The sequence below is a fragment of the Lissotriton vulgaris genome, chromosome 8 (assembly GCF_964263255.1).
Source record: "Lissotriton vulgaris chromosome 8, aLisVul1.2, whole genome shotgun sequence".
NCBI lineage: Eukaryota > Metazoa > Chordata > Amphibia > Caudata > Salamandridae > Lissotriton > Lissotriton vulgaris.
This window is the reverse complement of record NC_141696.1, coordinates 1,369,159,945-1,369,181,184: the sequence shown is the minus strand read 5'-3', so window position 1 is coordinate 1,369,181,184 and position 21,240 is coordinate 1,369,159,945. Positions and strand designations below refer to the sequence as shown.

The 21,240-nt window shown below is 46.6% G+C and overlaps 1 protein-coding gene across 2 annotated transcripts in view; it reads right to left on the bottom strand.

The window, feature by feature from the left end:
- LOC147698754 (interferon alpha/beta receptor 1a-like) overlaps positions 1-21,240 on the bottom strand; it is a 119,043-nt gene that overhangs the window by 52,469 nt on the left and 45,334 nt on the right. For both annotated transcript variants that reach the window (XM_086935326.1, XM_086935327.1), the window contains exon 3: positions 3,255-3,424. In XM_086935326.1, coding sequence (XP_086791452.1) covers positions 3,255-3,424 — 170 coding nt within the window. The remainder of the gene's footprint in view (positions 1-3,254; positions 3,425-21,240) is intronic.

The following is a 21,240-nucleotide window of genomic DNA, read 5'->3' as shown; positions in this document are numbered from 1 at the left end:
CACTCCACACGCGCTCCCCTCCAAAGACTACATCCTTCTGGGAGACCTCAACTTTCACCTTGAAAAGAGCAACGACCGCAACACCGCCACCCTGCTGGACAACCTCGCCAACCTCGGACTTAAACAACTGGTCACTTCCCCCACCCACATCGCAGGTCACACACTCGACCCAATCTTCACCTCCAGCAACCATGTCTCCTTCAGCCACACCACGGACCTCCTCTGGACTGACCACAGCTGCGTCCACTTCACCTACAACAAACCAAAACCCAACATCCACCTCCAACCTACCCTGCAAAGAAACTGGAACAAAATCACCACAGACCAAATCTCCGCATCGCTCCTTCGAAACCCCCCAGCCCTATCTTCTGACACCAACGAAGCCGCCGCCAACCTCACCCTATGGCTATCCAACACCGCCGACACCTTGGCACCACTGAAAAAACGTCAAAGCAAACCTGGCAGCAAGAAGGCCTCATGGTTCAACGATGATCTCAAGAAGTCCAAGAAACTCTGCCGTTCCCTTGAAAAGGCTTGGAAAAAAGACCCAACCACCAGCACCAAGGACGCCTTCAAAAGCGCCACCCGCACCCACCACCAACTGATCCGAAAAGCCAAGAAAACAGCATTCAAAGATCGACTTGACAACAACGCCCACAACAGCAAGGAACTTTTCAACATCGTCAAGGAATTCTCCAATCCCTCGGCCAACTCCAACGACATCACCCCATCTCAAGCCCTCTGCGACTCCCTAGCCTCATTTTTCCACAACAAGATCGCAGACATCCACAACAGCTTTGACAACCAACCCAGAAACCAACCCACCCTACCATTTGCTGTTCATCTTCCCCCCGTGAACACCCTTAACAACTGGAACCCAATCTCCACTGAGGACACCATCCGGCTGATGAATTCCATCCACTCAGGATCCCCCACAGACCCATGTCCTCACCACATATTCAACAAAGCAGACTCCGTCATAGCACCACACCTCCGAGACGTCATCAACTGCTCCCTCAACTCCGCCACCTTCCCGGAAGACTGGAAACACGCTGAACTCACCGCCCTCCTGAAAAAACCAACAGCAGACCCCACCGAACTCAAAAATTACCGCCCCATCTCGCTTCTTCCATTCCCGGCCAAAGTCATCGAAAAGGCTGTCAACAACCAGCTCGCCGCCTTCCTCGAAGCCAACAAATCCCTCGACCCCTCACAATCTGGCTTCCGAGCAAAACACAGCACTGAGACCGCCCTCATCGCAGCAACAGACGACATTCGAACTCTACTGGACAATGGAGACACAGTCGCCCTCATCCTCCTTGACCTCTCGGCAGCATTCGACACAGTCTGCCACAGCACCCTTTTACAACGCCTCAATAACATTGGAATCCAAGGAAAAGCACTTGAATGGATCACCTCGTTCCTCACAGGAAGAACCCAGAGAGTCCGCCTTCCTCCATTCAAGTCCGAGGCCTCTGAAGTCATCTGCGGCGTACCACAAGGATCCTCACTCAGTCCCACCCTCTTCAACGTATACATGAGCCCCCTCGCGGCCATCGCACGCCAACACAACCTCAACATCATCTCTTACGCGGACGACACTCAACTGATCCTCTCCCTCACTAATGACCCCAGCACCGCCAAAACTAACCTACACGAAGGAATGAAAGAAGTTGCCGAATGGATGAAACAAAGCCGTCTGAAACTGAACTCGGACAAAACAGAAGTCCTCATCCTAGGTACATCCCCCTCTGCTTGGGACGACTCCTGGTGGCCAGAAGCCCTCGGAAAAGCACCCATCCCGACAGACCACGCACGAAACCTAGGCGTCATCCTGGATTCTTCACTCTCAATGAACAGACAAGTCAGCGCCGTTTCCTCTTCTTGCTTCAACATTCTTCGCATGCTCAGGAAAACATTTCGCTGGATCCCCTCCGAAACGAGGAAAACAGTCACCCACGCTTTGGTCACGAGCCGACTGGACTACGGAAACACCCTCTACGCAGGTACTACCGCAAAACTCCAGAAGAAGCTCCAACGAATCCAAAACGCCTCAGCCAGGCTCATATTAGACATCCCACGCAACGAACACATCTCCGGTCACCTTAAAGACCTCCACTGGCTACCCGTCAATAAGAGGATCACTTTCCGTCTGCTTACCCACGCACACAAATCACTCTACGACATCGGACCAGATTGCCTCAACTCACGACTGTCCTTCTACACCCCCCCCGCCAACTACGTTCTTCCAGCCAAGCCCTCGCCACTGTACCTCGCATCAACAAGACCACCATGGGAGGCAGATCCTTTTCTTACCTGGCTGCCAAAACATGGAACTCACTCCCCGCGTGCCTTCGCCTTACCCAGAACCACCTAGCATTCAGAAAGCAACTTAAAACATGGATATTTGACAGGTAACCCTCCTCTCCTTCCTAAGCGCCTTGAAACCCTCTGGGTATGTAGTGCGCTATACAAATTCCATGACTTGACTATTTAGGGTGAGTATGTTAACGTCTATGGGTTGGCATGTGTAGGGCGGTCTGCGCCCAAAAGTGGCTGTTCGAATAGGTCTGTGATAGTGGTGACGCTGCGAGCAGAGATAGCCCTCGTCCGCCCCCTCCGTGCGTGTTATCTGCCCTGGCGCTCATGTCTTCTGTGGGGTGTAGGGGATGAGAGAACAGGGTAAACAGAACCAACAACTGGGTGGGAAAACTGTCTCAATACATGGGGCACATCGCCAAGCTCGATGCGTCCAAACTAGCTCTCCTACATCCGGGGAGCGAACAGTCATCTCTTAGGGGTGGCAGGCCGAGCCTGCGAGGCAGGTTCCGTTTCAGGCGTTTGCAGGAGAAGTGATCGTCTATTCAGGGTATGCTGTATCCATCCTGTCCCAACAGGAAGCATAGGTTCTCCGTAGTCCCCGGCGCCTCAGGTGGTCCGGTGCCTGGAGGTGTATTTTGACCCCGAGAGGACGGGAATTTACAGACTATTGGGCCGCCCGACTGCGGAGCCTCAGCAGTCAGCAGCCGCCATCGTGGCCCGCTAAGCCACGCCCCATTTAGGACAAGAACATAGTTAACAACCAGACATTATATCATTACTCCTATGTACTTGACAGATTTGATAACATCAACACACAGGTACAATTAAAATATGCAAAGGTACACCCTAGCAAAGGGAGTGCATAAACAGTTTTTTTTTATTTTTATGCTTATTATAAAAAAATAATAAAAGTCCTTAGAAATCATTCTTACTGTCTCTGGTTGCCTGGAACTGTTGTGTTTCCACCCAGTCAGATTGTAGCTGCCCGTGGGTAGCCTGGACTCTAAGGCAAATTCTCCAAGACAGTGGCACAGTATTTGTGAAGTCACACTGTGTCTTTGTGGCATCTTCACAGGTAACTGGATTCCAACTGTGGCGTGATCTGTAACACAGTAACATTAATACATTAGAGAGCCAATGTTTTGATGTGGTATTTTGTGATTTATCAAATCATGCAGAGACAGACACCAAACACTCATATGTGGCTATATTGCACACTCAGAAGAAGGATAAGGAGTGCTGGTGCCATTTCACAGTGAAGAATTTAACACAGTCAAATCTCATGCAGTTTCTCTTTGCTCACCGACTGCACAGTTAAGCCCATTCATCCAGTGCATTTTCTGTTACCAGACTGGACTCAGGCGCCCACACTAAATCTCGTTCCGTCTACCCTGGATACAGATCGTGTGGGGGTGCAGTCTGGTCATGTGGACCACTCAGATATATAGGGACGTGGAAGAGCCTGCAGACAGGCCTCGGGGTCCAAGATTACCCATCCAACCAAGCAGTTTTGGATGAATGACACCAGGCCCACTCGCAGTTAAGTAGAAGTTCCAAGCAGCTGTGTAGCAAAGTCATACAGTAGTGGGCTCTGAATGAAGATACATTCATCACAGAAGCCCAATTCAAACAATAGATGACAAACCTGAAAAAGAGCAAAGACCTACTATCAATTAGATAGAGGAATAATGGATAAGGAGACAAACGGATCCAGCTGGTTCAGGATTATAAGATGCAGTTACAAACTAAACTCTATTGAAACCATCAGGCAATAAATGGAGTATAACTGGGCTCACTGAAGTGAAATCTCCAGAAACAATAAGGGTTTTGTTTCAAAGATCTAAGGTGACTGTTGTCTTTGCTCAAAGAAAATGTTTGTGCAGTAATTCAGCAATGTTGTTGACATGAAAAAAATGGAAAGGCACACTAAGACAAAAAGTGTGGACATCTACATTTGTGTGTAAAAGTGTTAAATCAAGACTAAGAAGATAGTGGTGTATCAGAATAAAGTAAAATGTGAACCATAATAAAACCCCTTGCATACGTATGGAAAAGGGGGAAAAAAGGACTGTTTAGGAAGTAAGACACCTAATGATTGTTGCTACTCTCATGCCAGCATCCTATTGTCCCATGTGGAATGCCTCCTCCACCAACCTCATAAGACTTAGCTTTGCTGCTAGGCTGTTAAGGCATAGCATTTTACCAATAGCGTAAAACCCTTCAGAGCTTCAGACAACTCCACTAGCGTCAGTGGTACATTCAACTCATTCTGTGTCTCCGGTGGAAGGCAGGGAATCTGTAATTTTGCCACCATCTCCTCCCACTCTCTGGTCAGTCAGCAGACCCGTTGTATAAGGCCTCAGATAATAATTACAATATTAACCTTTCTGTCATTATGTATTTCTGGCATTTTGTGTAGTGGTGTGGCTCACTGGTTAGAGGCGGCAGACAACGGCCCGGGACCAGGGTTCAATTCCCGACGCGGCAGGGTCGTGGACCTGGGTCAGCAGACTCGATAATTCTCGCCTCGGTGCCTACTCTAACCAGGGATCACACTCGGCAACTCTGGGCATTAGCTTGCCTCATCTCTACAACGGCCCCCCTCATTCGCCGGGGATGTCTGGTTTCACCTTGGAGATACCCAGTAGGGACCATCTCACAGGGATAGCCAGGACGGGTTCCCCAGCGGTCTACAGCGCCACGACGCCACAGGGCAGCAGTGCGCTTTACAAGACACATTACATTACATCAGATTTCACTTGATTCATTGCCAGCAACTGGAGTAGTTTCACCGCTTTGTCCCTCCATTCACAGAGACGGCTTGTGATGCTAGTCAGTTTGTCTTGACTATAGATCTATTGCGATTTGTCTAATGGCTTGACGAGTGGCTTCTGTGTAGCAGAGCAAGGAGTCTAAAGTGACCACGGTTTCAGCTTTTAATTTTCACCGCGTGCTTGGAGATGCCATTGCTTTGTTGCATATAACCGCCTTATACATGCTCCATAGCGTGCGTGCCAAGGACACCTAATTTATGAAAGCTAAAAGTATGCTTCAACCTCTACTGAAAGGGGTTTTATTGTGAAGGAATTATCTATAAAGATCAGTTCCTCTGCTGAGTTATCCCGGAAACTATCCCTGACTGCGAGAGCTTAGACTTCAGTCTCAAACTCTCCCCTAACAACTGCTTCTCAGGAACTCTAATCTACCGCCCTCCAGGTCCCCCAAGCAATTCCACAACCATCTTGCTTCGATTGTGGCTGAACGGGTTAGCACCTCTTCCAACTTCACCCTGCTAGGTGATCTTAACTTTCACTTTGACTCCGTAGCAGATCACACGGCAACTACACTTACAGACGACTTAGCAGCTCTACAATTAATCCAATTTGTCAGATCTCCAACCCACGTCAAGGGTCATTTGCTGGACCCATTATTCAGCAACTGTATAGATCTGGCAACAAGCCCACCAATTCCCCTTCCGTGGACTGACCATTTACTAGTTCCCTTTACCTGGACCACACCTAAGCCCCTAACCATCAGACCCACAGTAAGAATGGCCAAAGCCTGGTCTCGCCTTCCAGTCGAAAAATGGACCACCAAACTGGCTAGCAGCCTACCTCTCTACAATGATGACCCCTGCCTTGCGAACCAGACATACGAAGAATGGATCACTCAATCACTCGATAACTCGCTCCCCAAAAGAAAAACCACATTAAAACGTCCCCATAAAACCGCTCCATGGTACTCAGAAGCCCTAAGGGCTAAGAAACGCCAGTGTAGGAAAGCTGAAAGGAAATGGCGTCTGGATTTCTTACCAGGGGAAAAAACTCAATACCGAAATTTAATCAAAGAGTATAAAGAATAAATCAAAATCACCCAAGCTGCATACTTCTCTAATAAAATTATTTCAGCCAAATCAAAACCCAGAGAAATTTTCCAGATTGTGAAAAAACTTACAAAGTTGCCACCTAGCCTGCTTGTGACCAAATCCACAGAACACTGTAACAAGATGGCAGACTTCTTCCACCATAAAGTCAACAAAATCTATGCATCCTTCCCCCCCCTGGCCACCCCCCTCCCAGCCCTGACCAACACAACATCGGCACACCCTTCACCTCAGCATTTTCCCACACTAGACCACTTTCCCCCTCTTAATCTTGCGTCCCTGGAATCGGTGGCTCGGAAAGTTAAATCTGGTTCCCCGGACGATCCAGCCCCGCCAGACATTGTCATGTCAGCATCCCAGGTCACTTTGCCCATCATAATGGACCTCCTGAACTCCTCTATCACCTCCGGCACGGTCCCGCCTGGATGGAAACGGGCCATGGTTCGAGCCCTGCTAAAGAAACCCAGCGTGGACTCTTCAGACTTCAGCAACTACCGGCCAATCTCTCTACTCACCTGGCTGAGTAAAGTCTTGGAGAGATACATCAACAGCCAACTGGTCGATTTCCTAGAAATCAACCAACTGTTAGACCCTACCCAGACAGGCTTCAGACCCAAGCATGGAACTGAAACCGCCCTTCTCATGGTCACCGAGGAATCCAGAAACATCCTGGACCAAGGAGGATCAGTGGCAGTGATCCTCCTCGACCTCAGCGCGGCCTTTGACACGGTCAGCCACGACATTCTGCTGAATCGTCTGACTAGTATTGGTATCAAACATAAGGCATGGCTATGGTTCGAGTCCTTCCTGAAGGACAGATCCTTTCGGGTATTCGACGGCGAATAATTGTCTACTAGCAAACCATTAAGATGCGGGGTCCCACAAGGCTCCTCATTAAGCCCTGCGCTCTTCAACATTTATATGAGGCCACTGGCTGAGGTTGTCCGTCCGTTTGGAGTTAAGATCATTTCCTACGCGGACGACACCCAGCTGGTGGTCTCATTGGCGCAGGAGACCAACATGCCAATGGGAGGAGGGCTCAGAAAGTGTCTGGAGGAGGTAAAGAGCTGGATGTCCGCCTCATCACTCAAACTAAACGGGGACAAGACAGAGCTGATGCTTCTGGGCCCCGCTGATCCTAGTTTCTTCAATGCCCTATGGCCACCCTGTCTGGGCCCCCCCCCAGCTCCTAAGGATAACATCAAGAGCCTTGGGGTGTGGCTGGACAGATCCCTCTCATTTGGCGTCCAAGCTACCAAACTCTCGGCTACCTGCTTTGGCCTTCTTAGGATGTTAAGGAAAGTTCTTCATCTTTTACCTATGGAGGCTAAGCAGGTAGCCATCCAGGGTCTGATCCAGTCCTGCCTGGACTTTAACAACGCCCTCTACCTCGCTGCCCAAGACTATACACTACGGAGACTCCAAACAGTGCAGAACTGTGCAGCTCGCACACTGCTTCAGCTCCCTCGTCGACAATCAGTAAGAGCTGGCCTGATCAGCCTACACTGGTTGCCAGTACGCCAAAGAATCCACTTCAAAGCCATGTGTATCGCCCACCGGGCTTTCTGGGACACTGGTCCTCTGATTACCCGTGACCTAGTCTCCCACTACCAACCAAGCAGGAATCTTCGCTCAAACCAGGCCTTTATGGCCACAGCACCCAGAATAAAAAAGGCCAGATCAGGCGGTAGGAACTTCACCCATAATCCTGCCAGGACGTGGAACGCCCTACCCCTTCATCTGAGAGCCAACCCCAATCTCTCCTCATTCCGGAAACAGCTTAAAACATTCATCTTCAACTCCCTACAGTAATGCTCTGCCAGTCCCCCTGCTTCCGCCAATCTCCTCTGTTGGTTCCTAGCGCTTGGACGCCCCCGGGCAGCAATCGCGCTCTACAAATTCACATACAATACAATACAATACACCCTTTGGAGATACCCCCTGATCCCTGGAAATACCCCACTTTGATTGTGCCACCCTTGGAATTACCTACCCCTGGAGCCTTTCACCCTTGGAGCCACCCATCCCTCTTTTGGAACATGAAACAGCCCCCCTGGAGCTACTGGAACAGTGGTACCCCCTGGAGCCACCTACCACTGTGCAGCAACAGGGGGGACCCAGGGATGTGAGGGCTTACAGACCCCGGACAGAAGATGTTCCGGTTCAAGAAGGACAAAGATCATTGCACGGTATGAAGCCCAAATCATAGGTCAGTGCATCCCATTACGTTGACTCGGAATTCCTAAAATGTGCGCTGCTCCTGACAGGGGCCTGTCACCCCGAGACACGCACGATGAAGGAGGCTTTCTCCCGGTAAAATCAGATGCAATTCCTAGGCTGCCGGGGTGGAAATATATGTTGGTCCGAGTGGGCACCCTCCCAGCACAGCAATGACAATGCATGTAATAGTGTTCCGCCCACTGACGCATACCCGGAGTGCACACGTCCATATTACGGCTGATATGTAAATACGTGTTTTTATTAGTTATTTTACTCAGTTTTTGCTCCCCTGCGCAGCGGCGACGATAAATATTGTATTACACACATCACTTTTCCCCTATTTTACATGCACTTTTTTTCTGCAATCGGCACCTCGCCTCGTTTAAAGTGTAGAAGTAATTATTTCCCGATATAATTAATTAGGTACACGTGTGACAATCACATGGCCTCTGTTTAGCCACACGCAGTTATCAGAGGCTGCTAATTGCCCCTCTGGGCACATACGGAGTGCGCGCGGGAGACGCGTGTGCAGCTGCGCAAGGTGTTTCCTCTCAAATCCGGCGCTCCAGGCTGCAGCACCTATGGGGCTCTGTCCATGAAAGATTCCACTTCCAAGTCTTCTCTGCAGGCGTAAAGTAAGAGTGAGTGTGTGTGTGCGTGTGTGTGCGTGTGAGTGTGTGTGTGCGTGCGCCTGCGTGTGCTGCGCACGCGTGTGTGCGCGTGTGTGTGTGTCATTTGCGAGAAATTAAGCTATTGGCATTGTAAATGACAATGCCATTTATTTATCTATTTTCAAAACGAACCCATAAATAAAAAGTTTGTCATTTACAATACCAATAGCTCTAACTTTTTCGAAGGCGAGACCTATTGCATTGTAAATGCTTGTTTTGTAGGTGCATTCCAGTGCATCAGTTGAGGTCAGAACATTTCCATATTAGATTCTATTTGCTGTACTTGTGCAGCTCCTACGAATAAAGCTAAGAATAAAAGCTTAACTGTTAACCTCCAAACTCAAATTCCTTCATATTACAAAGCAGTTTAATATTTATTTTCAATGTAGCGTTTCTATGCATGCACACTTTATCAGTCCCCAAATATTATTTAAGCATTTAATTAGTCGCAGCCCCCGAAGTGCGTGTCGCAGACTTCAGGTTATGAATCACTGGTCTACATCAAAAGACCTCTTTTTTTTTTTTTTACCATTAACCCTACCCAAAAAGAAACCCCAGAAGGGGAAGCAGGGAAAACAACCTTGAGAAGCCAGTGCAAACATAAATACATCAAAGAAGGAATTCAGTGGTTTGAGAAACAGGCAGAACAAAGAGAGGACCGCTTTTATATGAACATACTCTTCAAATAAATTAGAAACACAGATTTTGGTTTAAGTTCATGACATATCCAGCTCACATATTTGAAAACGTGATCTTAGAGGTAGCCCTTAATCAGGAAAACTTAAATCCTTTTAGTACATGCCAGCAATTAGCCACGAAGATAATGATCCCTTTCAGTACATGGATGAAAATTAATAATCAAAGATTCAATACAAATGAAAATGTCATAGTAACGTAAGCATAGATATAAGAACAGTCTTCCAGAAATTAGCAACAGATTGTGAAATCACCCTCAAGTTAGCCGACACCAAAAAAAAAAGCCCTCGAGCATCTGTCCACAACAAAAAAAGCCCTCGAGCATGTGTCCACAACAAAAAAGCCCTCGAGCATGTGTCCACATCAAATATACATGCCAAATTGAAAAATCATCCCACCTGAGTACAGAATTTTTATGAAGACATCAACTGATGGAGAACATGGGATTGGATAAATGGGGACACAAAAGAAATGTTTCCTTCCGGATTATCCAAGGAGTACTCAAATATAATTCTTATTCAGAGTACAGTTAAATAATGTCGAGTCACCTTTTCGTCCTACCTTTACCAGATGTAGTTCCATCTACTTCTACACCAACATTGGCAAATATATTTCCCACTATCTTCAGACTACAGCACAGAAACAATCTTCATTCATTTAAATATAACACTCACCTACTCAGGACCCTTTCAGATATTACTACATCGGATAAGTCTATGATTTTGTGTACCTTGGAAGTAAAAGCATCCATCCCACACTAGGATGGCCTGGAAGTAGTGGAGTAATACCTACTTAAGATCCTGACCTCAGAAGGAGGAGTTTTCCATCTTCAATTTCTGAATGGTAATCTGTTACTTTGAATACAATGGGTCTCGTTATCTCCAGTTTAATGGTTCCTCAAACGCTAGTCCACACCCTGGAGCAAAGTAAGCATAGTTTATGACTAAATGTGAACATTATTACATCTCAAAAAATAAAAAATTAGCTACATGGAAGTCCGTGGAAGTCCTTCGGATTCTTGGGATGATGCGAACATAGTAGTTTAAAAAAAAAAAAAAAAGGATAAACCCCCTCGCTCCCCTGGGTCATATACGCCTATATCCCTAATTAATGCTGATGCTAAAATATATTCTAAAATTCTGGCAACTCAACTCTTACAAGTTGTTCCTCCGCTTGTATCTCGGCATCAGAGCGGGTTTCTCCCGGGTAGAAGGACAGTCAACCACCTGCACAGGGTTATATCAGTAATAGATTACGCAACCGCGTTACAAAAGAAAATTGGTATTATTTTTTTAGATGCTGAAAAAGCATTTGACCGCGTAACATGGGCTTTTTTATGGGCGATAATGCACAAGACAGGATTTGGACCTGATTTTATGCAGGCAATATGTACTATGTATGAGTGTCCTCGTGCTAAAATATGAACTATGGGGCATGAATCACCATTTGTATATATTACCAGGGGAACACGGCAGGGATGCCCGTGCTCTCCTCTACTTTTTGCTATTTATATAGAGCAACTATTACAGTTATTGGAGTCTACCAACTCCATACAACCAATGTTAATCGGCAAGTATGAAATATGTGTTCTAGCTTACGCGGATGATATAGCGGTTGTGACATCGGATCCCGCATCTGCATTAAGAGAGGGAATGTTTAACGCAAGCATTTGGACAGGTGGCCGGGTATGAATTAAATATTTCTAAAACTCAAGTTGTTTGCACGGCAGGGTTGTACCCAGACGAACCATGAGTAATACCAGAGGCTAAGTACCTGGGGATTAGAATTAGGATGTCCATTCAGGAAATAATTGAAGTAAATTGGTCTGACATACTAGGCTCTGTTAAAAGACAGCTAGAGAGGGTAGAATGCCTAGATTTGTCAATGGTTGGGCGGCGAATGTATTAAAAATGTGCATACTCCCCAAAGTACTTTATCATTTTCGGACCGTTTCTTTGTCGTTGTCACGGATACAATTATTGCAGCTCCAATCAGTTACTGATAGATTTATTTGGGGGTGGAAGAAAGCTCGTCGGGCATCAAAATATATGATGCTTCCACTGGCACGTGGAGGGTTCCAAATTTTTTTTGTACTATTTAGTGTGTCTTATACAAAATTCAGCGTATATGGTAATAGGCGGGGAGATACAGCAATTTGAATCGCCTAATATTTATCAGATGGTATTAGGGAATCCGGTGTGCGCAGCTCTGTTGAAATTTTATGAACCAAGCTGTTTCAAACGTACTAGATTTAAAATTATGACTGCAGCATACAAGGGGTGGAAATTGATATGTAAACTCTTGCCTATAAGACGGGTTAATTTCTACACACCTCTTGACTCTACGGAAATTTTCCCGGGGATATTTTGGGATACAAAGATGAAAGCTTGGAGAGATAAGGGTGTACGTTGCTTGGGTGATATGTATAAGGATGGGGCATTGATGGCTTTTTCGGACTTAATGGCAACATATGCAATAACCAAAAATGAGGTCTTTAAATATTTACAGCTACGCGACTTCTTATATAAACATGACCGGTCACAGGGCATTCTATGCAATGAATGTATTAAAGCTTTGTCAAAAGGGGCAAAGATAGGGACTTTATATGAAATGTTACTTTCTAAGCAAAGAGACGATATTGCTATTTAAGATATAAAGTGGTAGACTCGACTAGGTAACTCTGGTTATCATTACAATCATCAATCGATTTGGCGGGTGAATTGATTTTGTCCTCAAATTTGCGTACACAACATTATAAAACCCTTTTTAATTTATACCATACATCAGCCAAAATGATGAAGTGGGGGGATATTTATGATGCTAAATGTTTTAGGTGTCAAACGGAAGAAGCCGACATAGTGCATTGCAATCAAAGAATATATGAACTAACTCAGCTTTTTTTATGTATTGAGCAATTTTTGTTAGAAACAACAAAGGTGCCTTGCGCTATAAGTCGGGAAATGCTGCTCTTCTGGGTGTGTAAGGGGGGGGGGAGAACATGTACAGAATAACTATACTCACTGTTTTTTTTATTTTTATGGCAATGGCTAAACTTTGTATTGCCACGATGTGGTTGAAACCAGAGACACCGTCATATGAAATGTGGCGAGCCAAATTTTATAATGTGTTCTATTTTGAATTTAATTTATATTGTCCTAAGTCTATGAAGAAGAAACAATTAGGGCTGAAAATATGGCAGCCCATGCTGCAACATCTAGACGTCTCGTTGTAATAACAATATTGTTAGGTTTTAAGGATCCATTTGGGTTTTTTTTTGCTTTGAATGTTAATGGCATATTTACTCCTATGCTGGTCTCCTTTTATAACAATAAAAAATATTTTTTTTTTTTAAAAAGGAAGTCCGTGGAAGAATCTGTAGAGAAGTGAGGTTTTAATCAAAGGTTAAGAGGAAAAGGTGGACGTTAATAGTACTTCATGTAATCTTTCTTACGTTTTAGGTGACTAATAGACTATTTAACAGTGTAAAGCCTTTAAAACACTCTGCTGCCAAAACATTTGTGTCCATGGTTGCCTGGTGGCAAAATTAGGATTGGTAGCTTCCTAGAAGAGAGATATGGATGAAAGATCCGTTCAGGATGGAAGACTGGCATGTGCAGTACCCCGAGGAATAAAAACAGCGCCTTGAACTGGATTCTTTCCTTGATAAACATATAAAGTGTTTGATGAGCTATCTCCATTTTCAACAGCAGAACTCAACGTTTTCTGGAAGGGAGTTATGTAGGGTATCATAGTTTTGTGTATCATTGTAACCCAGGTCCAAGTGTGTGTGAATCAGTGCTACAAATAGAGGTGATGGTGAAGATTAAGTTGGAAAGTACGGGCGCATTTTCTATTTTTTAACTATAGAGTGCATGACCGTGTATGTTAAGAATAACCCTGGATTAGGGCTACAGGTTTCTTGAACCTCATCAATCAAGTATTTTCAAATCCTTGAATAAACTATCCTGTTTTGCACAATACTTAAGGTCTGGTCTTTGATTTCTATGATGTTAAACCTTTGCCTTATTAACCTGGTAGCTACCATTCGCCTTTCAAAGTGTATGAGATACAGTTTTTTCTAGCTTTTATTATCTCATGCTTTAAAAAGGGTCTCTCTCTCTCTCTCAGTAGATATGTCAGTGTTTGTCTTCTCAGAAGTTCCCAGCAAGTCGTATACTGGAGCTCTGCTGCAAGGCAGCATTTATTTATTTAATTTTTCAAATGAGCCAGGCCAATTCAAACATCAGGGCACTTTGCAGTCTTTTACTGTCAACACAATAGTCTACATAGATGAAATGAAATTATCTTTAGTTGCTAACCTGAGGACAACACATTAAAGAGTTGCTGGTAAAGGCAAGTAAACACTGTTATCTAGAGAGTACCAAAACAAGTCAAGTCAAGATATTTATATAGCGCGCTACATACCCAGAGGGTCTCAAGGCGCTTGAAGAGGGGTGGGGAATTACTTCTCGAATATCCAGGTTTTAAGCTGCTTTCTGAATGCTAGGTGGTTTTGAGTGAGGCGAAGGTGCAAGGGAAGTGAGTTCCAGGTTTTGGCCGCTAGGTAGGAGAATGATCTTCCTCCCATGGTGGTTTTGTTGACGCGGGGGACAGCAGCGAGGGCTTGGTTGGAAGAGCGCAGCTGGCGGGGGAGGGGGGGTGGGTTTAGAAGGAAAGACGTGTATTGAGGCATTCGGGTCCAAGTTCGTAAAGAGCTTTGTGTGCGTGGGTGAGGAGGCGGAAAGTTATCCTCTTATTGACAGGTAGCCAGTGGAGGTTTTTCAGGTGACCAGAAATGTGTTCTTTACGCAGGATGTCTAAAATGAGTCTGGCTGATGCGTTCTGGATGCGTTGGAGTTTTTTCTGAAGTTTTGCGGTGGTACCGGCGTAGAGGGTGTTTCCGTAGTCCAGGCGGCTTGTAACCAGTGCGTGGGTGACCGTTTTTCTAGTTTCGGTGGGGATCCAGCGAAATGTTTTTTTGAGCATGCGAAGAGTGTTGAAGCAAGATGAAGAGACGGCGTTGACTTGTCTGGTCATCGAGAGTGAGGAATCCAGGATGACGCCTAGATTCCGTGCGTGATCCGTCGGGATGGGTGTTTTTCCAAGGGCCTCTGGCCACCAAGTGTCGTCCCAGGCGGAGGGGGAGGTACCTAAGATAAGGACTTCTGTTTTGTCTGAATTCAGTTTCAGACGGCTATGCTTCGTCCATTCGGCTACCTCTTTCATTCCTTCATGTAGGTTGGTTTTGGCGATGTTTGGGTCTTTGGTGAGTGAGAGGATCAGTTGAGTGTCATCAGCGTAGGAGATGATGTTGAGGTTGTGTTGGCGTGCGATGGGGCTCATGTATACGTTGAAGAGGGTGGGGCTGAGAGAAGATCCTTGTGGCACGCCACAAATTACTTCAGTGGCCTCTGACTTGAATGGTGGGAGGCGTACTCTGAGTTCTTCCGGCAAGGAATGAGGTGATCCATTCCAGTGCTTTTCCTTGGATTCCGATGTTTCTGAGTCGTTGTAACAGGGTGTTATGACAGACTGTGTCGAAGGCTGCGGAGAGGTCGAGGAGGATGAGGGCAACTGTGTCTCCATTGTCCAGTAGAGTTCGGATGTCGTCTGTTGCTGCGATGAGTGCGGTCTCAGTACTGTGTTTGGCTCGGAAGCCAGACTGTGAGGAGTCGAGGGATTTGTTGGCTTCGAGAAAGGCGGCGAGCTGGTTGTTGACAGCTTTCTCGATGACTTTGGCAGGGAATGGAAGGAACGAGATGGGGCGGTAGTTTTTGAGTTCGGTGGGGTCAGCTGTGGGTTTTTTCAGAAGGGCGCTGAGTTTGGCGTGTTTCCAGCTTTCTGGGAAGGTGCCGGAGTTGAGGTAGCAGTTGATGACGTCTCGGAGGTGTGGTGCTATGATGGAGTCTGCTTTGTTGAAGATGTGGTGAGGACATGGGTCTGTGGGGGATCCTGAGTGGATCGAGTTCATTAGGCGGATGGTGTCCTCAGTGGTGATTGGATTCCAGTCATTAAGGATATTCAAGGGGGGTGAAGGTACGGCAGGGGGTTGGGTGGGTTGCTCTTCGGGTTGGTTGTCGAAGCTGTTGTGGATGTCTGCGATTTTGTCGTGGAAGAATGAAGCTAGTGAGTCGCAAAGGGTTTGAGAGGGGGTGATGTCGTTGGAATTGGCAGTGGGATTGGTAAACTCTTTGACAATGTTGAATAATTCCTTGCTGTTGTGGGCGTTTTTGTCTAGTCGGTCTTTGAATGCGGTTTTCCTGGCAGTCCGGATCAATTGGTGGTGTATGCGGGTGGCGTTTTTGAAGGCGTCCCTGGTGTTGGCGTTTGGGTCTTTTTTCCAGGCCTTCTCAAGGGAGCGACAGAGTTTCTTGGATTTCTTAAGATCCTTGTTGAACCACGGGGCGTTTTTGCTGCCTAGCTTGATTTGACGTTTTTTCAGAGGTGCTAGGTTGTCGGCAGTGTTTGAGGTTCCGTGACGATCGTAAGTGGTGTTTTCGACTCGCACGAATATGGTCGAGTCTGGTATCTATGAACCGCAAATGACGAGTTTAGTGGGTGTGCGCAGTTTCGCTGTGCTAACCTAAACCGTTCGTTTGTTTTGTGGGTTTCTATATCTGTACCCACGGGTTCCATCTTAGATATGGCATCCATTTTGTCTCTTGCCCTCAAGTAGCCAGCGAACGGACGCTGTCCGCTTCGCGACCCTGGGATTCCCAAGACTCTTGCGGAAGACACGTTTCCTTTGAAAGTGTCTATATGATGAGGGGGATGATACTGTAAGGCAGATGTCCCCGCTCGAGGCTCATCTTGGCGTGCCGGTCTATTGTCTTAGCCGTGCATCCCATTAGGCACATCTCTTTGATGCCTGCAGCTTGTGTTTCCCGATACCACCCCTTCTACACCCTTTCCGATCTCCCCACTGTTTCTGCCTTCCTCTGCACCTGTCCCTGTTCCTTCTTCGATCTGTTTATTGCGGATTGGAATGTACTAATGGTGGGAAGATGGGTTTTTACAGTTGGGAACCACCGAATGTTTCTGTACTTATGTTCCGGACCTTGAATACATCAAAGCGACCCCTCTCGGGGATAATTATGGGAACCAAGTTGTAAACCTTTGTGTACCATGTTAACCTATGAGTAGAATGTGTATAAAAGGAGCGACCTACAGTAGCAATTGGAAGCAGTCTCCTCGAACCTACACGAGTTGTACTTCCTGTGACTTCTGTGTTCCCTGCAGTAAATAAACCTCGAATCTTTGACGCCGAAGGAAGAGTCCCGTGTCTCTGTCATTTGTACGCCGGAACAGGTAACCCACGAAGGTTTCAGGTGTTGTCCCCTGGCACCGCTGGGTCTTAAATAACCCAGTCCTTCAGTTGGCGCCCAACGTGGGGCTGCATCAGTGGTACCGGTCCAAGCCCGACGATCGTGAGGAACTTCGTGTGAAATCTCCGAGGGAAGGTGCACCCCGCTTCATCGATCCTGTTGTCGAAATAAGTGGCCCGACGACTTTTCCCGCGAAGATTCCCGCCTCCTGACGGCTGCGACGGACTGCTGCCCTGACTGTAGACCTGTTTTGGCGCCTGGCGTAGACCTTGGTACAGCGAGACGATTGACGGGCCTTCCTGGTGACGCCATCGATGTTTGAGTTAAGTATTTGTGGGTCGCTCCCAGAGTCCTTGGTTGTGGTTGCTTAGTTGTTGCATGGTTCCATTGCATTTGTGGTTCTTAGTACTTGGTCCTTTGTTGTAATATTTGACGACTGCAGCCGCCAAAAACCGAGGGTTTTTGCTCTTTGCAGGGACTTGGTAAATCCCGTAACCCTTGAAGTTTGTGAAACTCGGCTAGTGTGCACGATGCCTGGTCGTAGTACTTTGTTCAGTTGTTTCAGACGTTGTGGTACGGATTCCCGACTGGAGGACTCGTGTCCGATACCTCCGGTTGGAACTCCCACTTATGAGCTCTATAGTAAGCATGGGCTAGGCCCGATTACTTTTAATGACTATTGGATCCGCTACACCAAAAAGGATGGTGTCCTTAGTTGGCCACCTCATGGTAGTTTTGAGACCCCGATTTTAGATAACCTTGAGGCTAAATTGTTTAAGAAAAAGTCAAGGACGGCCATGTTTGATGCCTTTCGGTTATGGCGTAAAGAAGCCCGACAGAAAGAGATCAGACAGACTAAACGTAATCAGAGAGATGGTGTTGCTACTATAGTAAAGAAAGCAGAGCAGTTTCAGCGAGATAAGGAGGAAAAGGAAAAGGAAGTTTTCGATAGGCTTCAACGTATGTCTATAGATAAATGTTATCCCGCTTTACCAACGGAGTCGGGTAAGAAAGAGGAATTAGTTGAGGATCCCTTAATGTCCTATCTTATGAAGTCGCCACCTCCGTACGCACAGGGTACCACAGCTCCTGTGGTTCCTCCTGTACTTCCTCCTATACTTCCTCCTCAACCTGTTCCTCAACCTGTACCCGTTCTTCCGACTGTTCCTGCTCCTTTGCCTATTGCTGTTCCTACTGCTCCTCCACTTGTACTTCCACATACTCCTGTTCCCGCTGCTGCTCCTGTTCTCCTTACTCCTACTGCTTTTTCTGTTCCTACTCCTTCTCTTGTTACTACTCTATCGTATACTTCTCCAACTACTCGACGTCGTACCCCTTCTGTTGCTGCTAACTTTTTCAATTCTCTTGGACCTATTCTTGAGTCCGCTGGTTCGGACGGTCCTCAAAGACGTAGTCAGCTTCCCGGTAATAGGGAACGTGCTGCGCTGTATAATATGGCGATGGGTTGGATGAAACACCCTTTTAGAAATCCTCCACGTGTTGTGCTTGATACGTTCTGTCAGTTCAATATACCGACACAAAGATACGTTTTCGAAGAAATGTGCAAGGTTCTGCGCGATCAAATATCGGCAGATGCATCTGATGATGTGTTGACCGCTTTGACTAATCTACAGCTTCAGTTCTCGAGCGGAATGATAGTGGATACTAATGTTCGACGCGCTGTAGAGCAATTGTTATCTCTTCGTCCCTCTATGATACCACAAGCATTGTTCGTTGAGGATGTTGAGAGGCAGTTCGATGCGTCTGGTCAGTATCCCATGCGTGAGGTTCCACCAGTGTGGATGCCAGGTGATGCCGCTCACGTACCCCCGATCTTGCCGCATTTCTAGAGAGTATGGATACATCTCCCATGGAAACGATCGGAGGTTTTACAAGTAAAGCAATCTTTGCCTGACCCTCGCAAAAATCCTGCAGGGTACTATAAAGAATTATCGCAGCTCGTAGATGCTACGATAATGAATCTGGCTGATATTGATATGTTGTTTGGTAATGTCGTACCGCAACCGGTATGGGCTAAGATTCGTCAGGAAGATCATGCAAACGAATTAGGTGGTGATTGGGCTGCCCTTACGGCGGCAGATGCACGACAAATTGGTGGGGCTAAACCCGAGCAGCTCATTACGGCTTTGCCTCAGAGAATAATTACCCTCATGAAAACGCTTATGCCAGCTATGAGAGTGAACTGGGACAAATTGTCAGCCTGTAGACAGAAGAAAGACGAGAGTGTCTCTGATTTCTTTACGAGATTTGAGGAGGCATTCATCGACCATAGTGGGCAGGATATGGGCACTGAGGGTGGTCAGCGGTTGTTTGTGGATAAATTTGTTTCTAACTTATTGCCCGACTTGAGCAATAAATTAAAAAATTCTGAGAGTGCGTGGGCTGTCTCTACTTCTGCTCAAATATTGGCTACGGCACAGTATTACGAAACAGAGAAAAAGAAGAGAACGACCGCGCTGATAAAAAGACGAAAGAACTCAAAACTAAAGTGTTGCTGCAGCAGGCTTATCCTCCGCGTTCGAATCAGAATGACCCGCAGCAGCGAAATCGATCGCAGTCGCAATCAAATAGGTCCCAATCGCGAAATGACTCCTCTTCCCAAAGGTCTTCGTTAGGGTACAATCAGTGTGCCTATTGTAGACAGGAGGGTCATTTAAAATTCAACTGTCCTGTTCTGAATGACCGTAATAGTGGTAACACATCTAGAGGTGGTCGTGGTGGTACTCAACAGACATCACGTGGTAGGGGTCGCGGTGCTCAAAATGATCGTTCAGATAATTCGTCAAATTCCAATAACTGTTTTGATCAACGTGGATCATCGCAAGGACGATCTGCGCAGTACAACGTAGATGATTATTACGTCGATCAGGGAACTGACGACAGTAATTACTAGGACAGCCATAGACAAGGAGAGGGAGTGGTATCAGTTCCGGTTGATCAGAGAGGGCCTTACGTCGCAGTTGCCACATCGGGCGTCGTTGAGCCTTTTCTGTTGGACACTGGTGCAGCGAAAAGTTCCATAATGCATTCGAAACTCCCTGGCGCACCTTTGTCTGGCTTAACAAATGTTTCCGTTGAATTCTCTGGCGCCCCTCTTAGCAATCCAGTTTCGTGCCCTTTGCCTCTTACCATTGGGCCTCGTGAGCTAAAAGCTCCGCTGATTTTGACCACTGGGTGTGGTGAAAATCTTTTGGGCCTGGATTTGCTAAAACGTTTGTATGCGACTTTGTACTGTTCTCCTGCGGGAGTACAGCTTACTTTGGGTGAGAGAGTCGTCTCTCCAATGTACTTGTCTCTCGATAAGCTTCCACCGGAATTGAGTTCTCTTCCTGCATCTTTGTGGGCAACAGGTCCCAATGACGTGGGCCTGCTTGACATCTCCCCTTATGTTGTTCAGCTGAAATCTACTGTGCGATTGCCACGTATTCCCCAATATCGTATCTCCCTTGATGGTGAGCGAGCACTGTTAGCGATCATCTATGATTTGATCGAGAAAGATGTTATTGAGGAGACTCGGGGAAACGTGTGCAATAGCCCTGTATTGCCCATCTTGAAACGCACGGATCCATCAAAACCGCCTGTTTATCGTTTTGTTATCGATTTACGGGAGGTAAATAAAATTGTGATTCCTCAGTTCCCTGTTGTGCCTAACATCACGGCGCTACTGACTCTGATTCCAGCTTCTGCATCTTGGTTTTCGGTGATCGATCTGAAGAATGCGTTCTTCAGCATTCCGATTGCTGAGGAAAGCAGGGACCTTTTCGGTTTCTCTCTTGGTGGTCGCAGTTTCCGGTTTAAACGTGCCCCTCAGGGCTACTGTGAAAGTCCATCTATATACAGTCAAGCCTTGAAGGGCCAACTGGATGCGTTTGTGTTGCCGGCTGGTGCGGCCTTAATCCAATACGTCGATGACTTATTGGTGGCTGCAGATACTCAGGACATTTGTAAAATTGCTACGGTGTCGTTGTTGCAACATCTCTGTGACTTACATCACAAGGTGTCACCCTCTAAACTTCAATATTGTTGCCAAGAAGTCACCTATCTAGGTCACTTATTGTCAAAGGAGGGAAGACGGTTGACCCCAGAGAGAATTGCAGCGATT